The 11,268-nt window shown below is 39.0% G+C and overlaps 1 protein-coding gene across 2 annotated transcripts in view; it reads right to left on the bottom strand.

Moving 5' to 3' along the window:
- Nucleotides 1-11,268, bottom strand: part of nlgn2b (neuroligin 2b) — a 65,905-nt gene that overhangs the window by 34,180 nt on the left and 20,457 nt on the right. Inside the window, exon 2 of one of the 2 annotated variants that reach the window (XM_032532741.1) lies at nt 1,289-2,040. The exons of the other annotated variant lie outside the window; for it this stretch is intronic. Within the exon in view, the coding sequence (XP_032388632.1) occupies nt 1,289-1,805 (517 nt within the window). The 5' untranslated portion in view covers nt 1,806-2,040. The remainder of the gene's footprint in view (nt 1-1,288; nt 2,041-11,268) is intronic. 2 annotated transcript variants of the gene reach the window in all.

The raw sequence follows: 11,268 nt of genomic DNA, 5'->3' as shown, positions 1-11,268 counted from the left end.
GACACAGACGGTAGTGAGCAGTTTATATACTTTTGCCGCAAAAGGGAAGGACACATAGGAGCAACCTGTCACCAGCATTGCTCCTAGGATCTTCAACAATTTCTCTGTAGCTCAGTCTTTTTATTGCACACACACAAGGATACATTGGACGGTGGTTATCTTTATTACTCCTACGCTAAAGGTGTTAGAGTGCAGCCAGTTTGTGCAACGTGTACTTTGAATGTCCTCAAAACTAAGACATTTACCACCTTTGTGTTAACCAGCAGTAACTAGAAAAACACAGTTTGTCAAATGTACATAAAATAAGCATGAAAGTTATACTACTTAAGAAAGTACTTTAAGAAATAAGGAATAAAAGACTTTATCAAAATGGGATTCTCTATCAGCAACATTACTCGAGTTAGTTACTCTCAAAACAACTGAGACACAGCCAGGGAAGTGATCCTGACTGGTCACGCCTTAACTGCTAACATTATCGGAGGACCAGGCAAGCGGGCCAAGGCTGTGGCTATGTGAGACTAGCGTCTAGCAACACTGATGCTGTGTTCTCAACCTGGCAACCTCTGTGTACTTTGAGTGTTGTGTATTTAGTCATGACAATTCATTGCCATAGCAAAATACCTAAGATCTTCAGATTTTCAAACCTTCTTCTTCCTCACATAACCGCAAGTCTAACACCATGCAAACTATTTGCGAGCTTGTGACAGCAGTTACGTGTAAAATGTGGTGTGTTTGATTTCAGAGGCACTTCAGTTCCCCTTCAGTCTCTATTTCTCTATCTCACACACACAGAGCAAAACATATCCTTGGGGACAGCATCAGCCTTGTGTAAGCAGTGACCCCTGACAATAAGTGACAGATTTTGACAAGCAGACAGGGCGACATGTTAAATCAGTCTCACTCATTTGCACACCTTATCCCCTGGGAATAACACAGGAAACTCTACATCAGCCTCTTACTGAGGATGTGACATATGTAGTGTACAGCATACATACTGTAACCGTGGCCCATTCTACCAATGTATGTACACTCCCCTATGTTAAGAGTAGTTCAAATGACTTGAAATTGACAATTAATTAAATTTGAATCCCTCTGTTTCTTATATCTTCTTCCCAGCATTTCTGGTATGCTGGTCTCAGTTCATACTGCAGTAATACTTGCTATTTCCACTAGCAATTCATCTGTTTCTATCTTGTCGGCTTTTTTCTCACCCACCATGCACAGTGTAACAGGCCATGACAAACTATTTCTCTTCCTGTATCTAGCATGAGAGTTTTGTGTTACTCACCATCTTCAGTGGGTACATAGATGTTGAGGTAAAGGCAGTCTTCACTCTGGTTCTGAACATAGGTTGCTGCAGCATCCAGGTTGTCTGTGAACCACACTGGCAGCATGATCTCAGGTAAAACCCCGTGGACATTCTGGGGACACACTGGTGCAAAATGGGTGGCATTGCGAATCTCTTGCCAGGATCCTGGAGCTTCAGGAGGCTGGAAGCGGCGCTCGCCGACAGGTGCGGTGGCATACGGCACACCTAAGTACTGTTCCACCGGCCCCAAGATCTCATTGTTGAGCTCCTTCCTGATTCCACGGATCTTTCCATAGCCAGTGGACACTATGGGGTGTTTCAGGTCAACCCGTTGACACGAGGAGAGGGTGAGGTGTAGCACTAGTCCCAAGAGCCACAGCAGACAGTGATTAGCAACCTGCTGAGACGTATAGTGGCGCTTCCCGCCATAGCCTTGGTGGCTGGCAGCATTGAGAGGAAAAAACAACATGTCCAAAATAAATGCTCTTTTAGTCATATCACTAGGACTTCAGCTGGGCGTAAAGGGGGATCACAAACTCAGTGGGTTATGGGAAATAACAAAGGCAAAAAGAGGATTTGTGGACAAGGGCAGGTTAACAGTTTTTCTAGGGTGACATGGTGAGGCGGAGGGACAGGTCGCATTCTCAGGTAGACTCTGTGGTCTCATCCGTCTTCCTCTTTGGATCCTCGTCCTGGTGGGTCCAGAGCTGCAGTCAGGAAGCCAGTTATACCTGGAAGACACAGACAGGTTGCAGGTTTGAGTCAGTGTGTTTGAACACAGGTATGGGAATGTAGGTGTGCTCTTTAAAGCCCGTTGGTGTGTTTGAAAAGGCACAAGAGGGCAATATGGGTAAGCTGATTTTATTTAAGATGAAGTGTCTGGTAGCTCAAAAAAGAAGGAATAATGACACTAGACTGCAGGTGAAGTACATTTATATTACCCTGAGGCTAACGTTTGCTATTCTGTCTACCAGACACCAAGGGTTATATCTGTCATGTAATGGGATTTAGTGGTCTTGAAGATAATTGATTTAACCTGAAAATATTAATGTCTGTGAGAATTTAAGCACTTGACTAAAATGTAATTCCACTGTGACACAGTGTGTTGGAATTACCCTAACACCAGTGATCCATCTCCAATGAAGCCAGCTATGCTGACTTCACGCACAGAACCGATCAGATGAAGAAACCAACGAGCAACAATCACTGCTGCTGATAAAGTAGTGCATAAATAAAGCACTGTGGAGGACCAGGTGCTGTATGACAATACAACAGACTGTCATAACCAGTGATGACGTTTTTAAACAAGTCATCACTGAGTTAAGAAGAAGGAAAAAATTAGACAAAAATCAGCTCCTACCTTGGAATATTATTAATTTGTAATGTTTCGTACTCTTTGCACTTTATGGTCTGTTTTTTGCACTATTAGCACATGCACTTTTAGCACATGCACTTTAACACATGCACTTTAACACATGCACTTTAACCGCTCTCTGCACTTTATAATGTAAACTGTCATGTTTTTGTAATTCGTAGTTTGTTGTCTTTATCTTTTTTTGCTCTCTAATGTATGTTATAACATGTAATTTGTAAAAACCTTCAATAAAGCTTTTTGAAGAAAAAAAAAGATAAAGTAGCGCAGCGGAAACTGTGTCAAGATAAAAAAGGGGGGTATAAATCTTCATTAAATATGTCTTTTACACCTATGTCTTTTACACATATGTCTTTTACACATTCCTCAGTTGTTGCCACTGTGTTAATATACCTGTTCCAATGTCATATTAACCAGCGAGTTCATTCATCGAGAGCCAGGCACGTTTTTCCATTTCCATTTACTTTTTTTGGGCCATTGTGCCAAATTGCATTTTATGACCACTTTTCCTTATAAGTAGCTTGCTGTTGGCCAGTCGGGCTAGACTCTTGATTTCCTCCTGTCTAAGAACAGTGTCTTGTATTCCGATTGTGTCTAGGGTGCATTTGACAAATGACATGTGTCTCGTATTCAAATTTTGCCATCCTTGCTGAATATGCAAACAACCATGTACATCACAGCTACAAAAGCGGCTTGTGTTCCCTCCCTAATGCATTTGGTGTAAACACACAGGCGTATTTAGAGCTGTAAACTTGTGATCATATCACCCCAGGCACTCCGGCGTGCAAAGTGGGAAAAGAGCCACAGGTACAGCATTATGGTAGGTTTAGAAATTCAATAACTTATAAATTATACACAAGTTACATTTTAACGTGCTTTAACCCTCATGTTGTCCTCTTAATATCTGAAAAAGCTTAAAAAATGTGGGAAAAAAACAACAAAAACATCAAAAAGCCCAGAAAAAATTGATAAAAACCTCGGAAAAAGTGACAAAAACGTCAGGAAAGTGACAAAAGTTTTGAGAAAAGACAACCAAATAGTTTTAATTTTAAATTCATACCCAGAAAAACAAAAGTAGAATGGCCAATGGGAAAACAACACAAGGGTTAACACGCATTCAGAAATATTAGAAATACAGATTTCCAATTTATAAGCTGAACATGAACTCCAAAATGTGTCAAACTAAGAAGAACTTGAACTTGCTGGGTTCAGTTATTCCTTGAGAACAGAAGCTTACAATAAGCATGTGGAGGCAGACTTAAGTGTCTAAAAATATTCAGTCTATTTGCGATAAAGTAATTTGCAGTCCAAAGGGAAACGTTTTCAATGACCACTGTGTAATGTGGCCCCTGCTTCACATTTCATCTTGCAGATAATTTCGGTACTTTGAAGTGTAAAACAACACTCATCTTGTAATCAACTTGAATCCACAGAGAACACAAAATACATAAACACATCAGCCTGAGGTGTGCAAAAGGCAAACCCCATCGGCCCTGCACCCTTTTCAGCCATCCCCACTGTGTTAGCCTTTCCCTCTCAGCTCAGTTCAGTTGGTTCTTGCTTCCACATCATTACAGATGAATGTGCAGCGCTTATCTGACTCAGGCTTTGGGAGACGGAGCCGTTTAGGTGTGATAAAGGCTTTATGTGGGGCTAACTGTTGGTTGAATGCCACCTCGTCCCTTCACCGTCAACTCTGCAACATCCACGCCCTGCGTATAATACAGGATGTTCAAAGATAGTGATGGAAGCGGAACTCGGCTTCATAAGGACAAAACAGGAGCAAGTTGTCTAGAAAAATATTCACTTCATTAAAGACTTCTCAGAGACTCCATTTTATGACAACTCTACACATTCTGACGAGGAGGTAAGATGTGTAAGGACACACTCAACAAGACAGTTAGTGTGCATAGTCAAGCTGAAAATCCAACTTAAAAATAGATTAATGTGATTATACACCGTACATGAGTCTACGGGTTGTTTTAAAAGACTTGTTGTGAAGGAGTAAGATTGCGTGATTTAGAGGAGCCACTAGGCTTACTTGGACTAAGAGGTAAAGAAACGAAGGAGATGGGTTCATTTTTGCTTTATTTATCAAGCCAAGGACATTTAAAGTTTAACATTTTGGAAAATAAGCTGAATTGCTGTCTGGCAGTTAGATGATTAGGATCGATACCAATCTCATGTCTGTCTGTTAAGTATGAAGCAAAAATCAGGAAGGCTTAGCTTAGCTCAGCAAAAAAAGTGGAAAAGGGGAAACAGGTAGCCTGGTTCGGTCTCAAGGAAACAAAGTTCACTAACCAGCACCTCTAAAACCACAAGTAGCTAGTTGTTTTATACGTGGTTATGTGCAGAACTAAGTTCCCCACATAACCCCCCTTCATAAGTTCTTTTGTTTTTACCCTTCTGTTTTAGTACAGACTAAACTAAGTAGATTTAACATGTTGATTGATTTCTGGTTAGCGGGAGCCATACTCACTGTTTCCCCCTGTTTTCCAGTCTTTATGCTAAGCTAAGCTAACAGGCTGCTGACTGTGGCTTCCTTTTCAATAGACAGATATAAAGGCGTTGCTGATCTTCCAGCTACAAAATTAAACACAATAGTAAACCAAAGGTACTGAAAGTTGGTTAAGTTCAAGTTAGGGCTGCTCCATTATGCAAAAAAACAACATCACAACTATTTGGGTCAATATTGAAATCACCACTATTTTCACACAATTATTTGTTGACTTTTGGATATGTTGCGATTATTGAACTTAAAAAAGTTAAACAAATCAACAGTGAAAACACATTGAACTGTGACATTTCCGATAATACTTTTCCCATTTGAATTTTTTTTTCATTCACAACAGAAGTCAAAAAAGTAGAGATGCACCGATTGGTTTGGTTGTTAAACTGTGTGTACAATGAGAGGTGACGTTGACGTTCCATTTCAGGTAACGCATCTAGGGTACCGTCTATTTGCTGGATTGTTCCGAGGTAACCGTCGGCAGCTAACGTTAGCAGATAAGCATGTTGACAGCAACGATATTGTTCATATTTATGTACAATGATAAATAAAGTAAAATTGCCCAAAAAAGGAACTACACGCTGTTTTCAGGTAACATTACTGTTGATGTTCAAACAGGCCTGTGTGTGTGTTTTGAGAAATATCTTAATACTGCAAGGCTATATAGATTTTTTTTTATTTGTTATTTTTTATATTATTTTATTGCCATTACCAGTTTTCCCTGTTTTCATACATCGGCCTACAGATGTTTAGTGTGCTAAATATATCACTTTTGTTGGATATTATTTGTTAAAAGAAAGAATTCGTTCCTTCTATAACATTTAGATCTGTGTGAATTTCCCACACCAGGAGTAATTTATATAGTTCTCTTATAGTGATCGACTATCTATTCAAAAAATGTTCTATGCAAAATATTTTCTATTAAAGAAAATATTTGTGTATGCTGTGAATTGGTTAGAAAAAATGAAATCGGAATCGGCCTAAAAATTGTAATTGGTGCATCTCTACAAAAAAGAGTTTACTTGCAAAATGTAATGTGCAAAAAAAAAAATTCTCAATTATCTTGTTTATGTGATCATTAGGAGCCAAAATCAAAATCGCGATTAACATGTTGAATAATTGCACAGCCCTAGTGCAAGGGGAAGACTGAAAATACAAGGTTAAGTACTACTGCACACACATCAATAACTATACATCATACTCTATACAGTCCAAAAGCATTAAACTGCTGTAATTGCTTACTGCTTACATTTGCCATAGTTACATACCCATTTGGATTTTAATACAACCATCTGTGCTCGTATTCTGTTGGTAAATGGGACTGAGCGTTTAGAAGAAGCCAAAGCAAGGTCAGAGCACGTTCAATATGCACAGTAGTTCCAGGGTTGCACACAATAGTATGTCCTTACTGAGTAAAATAGCTAATAGGTAAGGGTATGTAGCCTGTCAGATCGTTCTCTGTAATGCTCTCCTCCCTGCATGCACTAGCAATGACGTCCACACACATGCGTAAAATCCGATGAGGCATCAGATGTTGCACGTGAGTAGAGACTCTACGGTAAGCACAAATTGGCCTGTTCTCAACCTCTCACATGTGACTTGCAAATGGTAGTACCCAAACATTCCTAACATCTGTTCATGTCAACCATCCGTGAGCTGAAATGGCATCGAGCGTGCATCTTCACACATAAAATGGAAGAAATTGAAACACAAATCACCAGGCTGTTTTAAGCTGTTGTTATATAATAGGCGCCCTGACAGCTGAAGCTGTTTGAGAAGGTAATGTCCCCTCCAGTGGGGCACTTTTATGGGTGTGTTTAAAATGGAATGGTCAAAGTGGTTTGTGAAAACTTTCGCAGAATGGCGGTGTTGGGGGAAACGCTTGCCTTGGGATTTTTTATTGCTTTGTTTCCACTTTGAGTGGTAAAACTACATGCATTACTTCAGCTGTCACGCTGCTCTCATCTGCTAGTCAACATCTGTGGACGACAAACAGCTTAGCAAGCTAGAAACACGGTGCTTTCTGCTGTCACTGTGCTAAGAAAAAGGACCTTTAATGAAAAAACTACTAAAAAAACGTAGCTTGGATTGCTGTGTTTTCCTGCAACCAACAATGCTATGCATGATATCTGATAGGAAATATAACTCTATTTTACATTAGACATTAATAGTTGCATTTAGAGCACTTTGAAAGCAAATCCACCTTATTCAAAGCCCCATGACACCATGCGTTAATTATGGGCACAACCTACAGTTATTTCTTTCACTGAACCAGCGTCCTCATGAATTTCCAGCGGTATGCTTCAAGTGTCTTACCATTTCTTAGAGGTTCCTGGGAAATAACTAATCTGGGAACATGGCCTGTCACACTGTAAAGGGAATAATCTCATCATACCTCTGCCTTCCACTAGTGGTGGATGGGAGAACAACCTGAAGAAGTGGCTTTTTATAGGATACAGTAACATGTTCAGCCTCAGCATATGGCGGTAAAGGGAAAACAAATCTTAAAGGGCTTATTGGTACTTCTGTAGTAACAAATTAAAGCAAGGCTATGTAACTTTTGAAAGAGGAAATACTCTACCTCTTATGAATGAGAAGTTAAATTCATAAGCAAAAAAACACACCCTTGCAGAATTCACTTAGGTTTTGCCACTACAGCCTTCCCTGGTATAACCAGTAGCCTATGATGTTTAATTAGATGAGATTAGATTAGATAAGACTTTATTCATCCAACAGTGGGGAAATTCCCTTATTACAGCAGCAGCGGTTTTCTACGGTAAATTAAAAAAAAGAGTAAAACACACAAACAGGCAAACAACAGACAATGAGCAGGCGGTATAGACTGAATGGAAAGTGCCGTCAAATAAAGGTACTGTAAAGTGCGGTTGCCATAGTATAAAAAAGAAATATTGCAGTGTAAGTAAGTGCTGGCTAATGTTAGACAACTTAAGATACATCTTGTTGAAAACTGACATTAACAAGTCAGTTCTATACTTCTGTACTTATACAGCGGCTGCTAACCATGTTCAAAGAATTTCAAAGCAGACATACTGCACAGCCCCATGACAAAATCACTTACGCACTTCCAGTCCTTGGTGGAAAAAGCAGAGGTAATGTCCCCTTATCCTGTTTAAACTAAAAGTTCGACATTTGGGAAAAATACATTTGTTAGCTTAGAAACCTAGATAAAAAGAGCAACACCACACTTGTGTCTGTACAGTAAATATCACGCTCATAAATTAACGCATGGGATCATTGGGCTGGGAATAAGGTAGGCAATCACTGCACAGATTGCCAATATGCATTTCATGTGTTGAAGATTTTAATAGATTTCTGTTAAATAGATGTTTCGAGGTCTTAATGTTCCCTTAAATCTTAAATAGACTGGGTGAGACGTGAGAGGCTAACAGAAGAACTGGAGCCAACATTTGATTGCCAGGCTGCATATGTAGGCTTAGGCTTCCTCTTGTCACACTACACACTGAAGCAGTCAGAATTCGCCCCAATGTACAGACTGCCAGCATGAACTGGGTGATACAGGAATTGGAGATGAGGGAAGAAATGGCTGCCACTCCTGGAAAGTTCTGCATTATATGAGAATTTATTTGGTAGGTACTCAGAAGCCAGCAACAGGAAAGTCAGTTCCTCTCCTATGTAACCTACCCCAGCAATATGCACCGATGATGCTTTGGCAACAGGGCGGAGGTGGAGGATGTGACAGTCGTCCAGCATTGGGTATTCAATATTTTCAAAATTCACAACTGATAGGACAGTTTCAACCTATTCTTGTCAATTAGGATCATGTGTGGTTCTTTTGCTTAGAGACCCAACTAGTCAACTCAAATAAAAGCCACTCTTAATTTAGGTCACAACATCTTAATTTGGTAAAAATAATGCCACTAACTGCCCAACTGATTTAAGAAAGTGTATTCTAATTAAAGAAAACAGTTAAGCCCCAAAAAGATTTTTGTCTTCAAATATATGGCGTGTCACATCATGGAGACTGAAGCCCCCGAAGACAAGGGGAGGGCTGCGGAGGGTAATAGGCAGAGATTCAGCGGACTTTATGTCAATCGAGCTTTAAACCATTTAGGATTATTGTAATAGGATCACTGTTGAACCTTCTGGGGAGATATATGTTTATTTGTAGTATATGCTTTCAAGTTGTGGAGATGAAAAATCACAGCTGACTTTACCAGCATCATTAAAGCGCTCTTGTTGTTGTTGCTTATATGTTCTTTAAAATATTAAGGGCAGCATACAACAGGCAGGTTGATACACAGTATATACATATATATGTACATATATATACAGTATATATATACATACACAGTATATATATATATATATATATATATATATATATATATATATATATATATATATATATATACACACACATATATACTGTATATATACACATATATATACATAAATATATACACACATACATACACCTATATACATATATATGTACACATATACACACACACACCACACACACACACACACACACACACACACACACACACACACACACGCACACACGCACACACGCACACACTCACAACCATATATTTCCCCTATATCTTCTTAAAGGAATTACTTCTTAGCTTACAGTGTTTTGTAAATATATTAGCTCTTAAATTGGCTGAGCCTAAGATGTGGTTGTCAGTTTGGGCTTGAACTCTGACTGGGTGGTGATGTTGCCAAACAAGTTTTTAACACAAAAAAAGAAAGACAAAAACATGATTTAAATTATATTATGTTTTTAGGACTTAGCTGAGCAGTTAGCCAGAATAATGCAATACCTTCACCATCTGCAGGGCTGTCATTGTTATGCATATTCCAAAAAGATCCGATGCAGCTATAGACTGTCTGTACCAGCTGCTTCAACTAAACAGAGCACAGACATACACTTTATTAATCAGTTTCACCACAGATAGAGTAAAGAAGTAGGCACACTGATTCATCTGCTCCAGCTGTTTGTGTTACTTAACAAGAAATTAGCCTGGTATCTTCAGACAGCTGGCTAGCTTACATTAGCTAGCCACCAGGTCAGAACTGACTGAACAAAGTCAAAGTTCAGTGAGCTTTAGTACTGGAAATAACTATTTTGCATGCATTGTAATACCTATTCGTACACCATGTGAACAGAAATTCTAATTAATTCGGTATTTCGCACTGCCATACTTCAGGCCCAAACAAGATATTTCAGGAACTACTACTATTATATTCACTGTCCCCTGAGGATGATATCTAATGATCTTCATGACTCCCTGACCTTTCATCATGCAGTGACCCCTAGGCCAACATTCCATTTGACCAGCACTTAAGTGCATGGCCAGGTATCTTTACAACCTTAGGCAAAAATTCATCTAAATTTGGAATGAATTATCATAGTGCCCCATCATCCATAACAACTAATTAGCAGATGACCATGGAGTAAACTGAGCATGCTTACTGTATTCACCAACTTTGCAAAAATGCTAATGACGTTAAACCATAAACCTTAAAATCTGAATGATCCCAATGGCTTTTGCTCCAGCGCCACCCTCAGGCCAATTATTAGATTTTCAAATCAAAGCAATTGCAAAGTTGTTTAATTCTAAACTTAATTTTAGTGTTCATTACTGTAACACAAAATCTTTTGCAACGCATCACACTTTTCTTTTGTATTGTTGTTGTCATAGCTACAATCCTTACAAATAAATCTGGGTGGCACATACACTAGACACACATAAACACACACTGAATATGCTTCATGCATTCCTTTCCTTAAAGCTTTTACATACATTCATTTCGACTTTATCCTATCTGCAAGACGGTCTGTCCCGATTTCTTGTTAAATCTCCACGGCAAATATTTTCCAGACAGCAATACACAAATGCAGGTTAATCTATTAACCCTTTACTTTAAGTACCCCAATTTAGCATTTATAAATGGTACACAATCATTTGATAAGGGGTTTAGAACACACACTAATGATGGTTTAAGCAGATATATGGAGATTTTTTACTTGTTTCTTAATGATCTTTCAGTAATTCTAGCTTTATATCACAATGACTATTTTCTTTT

This window comes from Etheostoma spectabile, chromosome 13, assembly GCF_008692095.1.
Source record: "Etheostoma spectabile isolate EspeVRDwgs_2016 chromosome 13, UIUC_Espe_1.0, whole genome shotgun sequence".
Lineage (NCBI taxonomy): Eukaryota > Metazoa > Chordata > Actinopteri > Perciformes > Percidae > Etheostoma > Etheostoma spectabile.
Note: the sequence above shows the minus strand (reverse complement) of the source record. Positions and strands in the feature narration are given on the sequence as shown.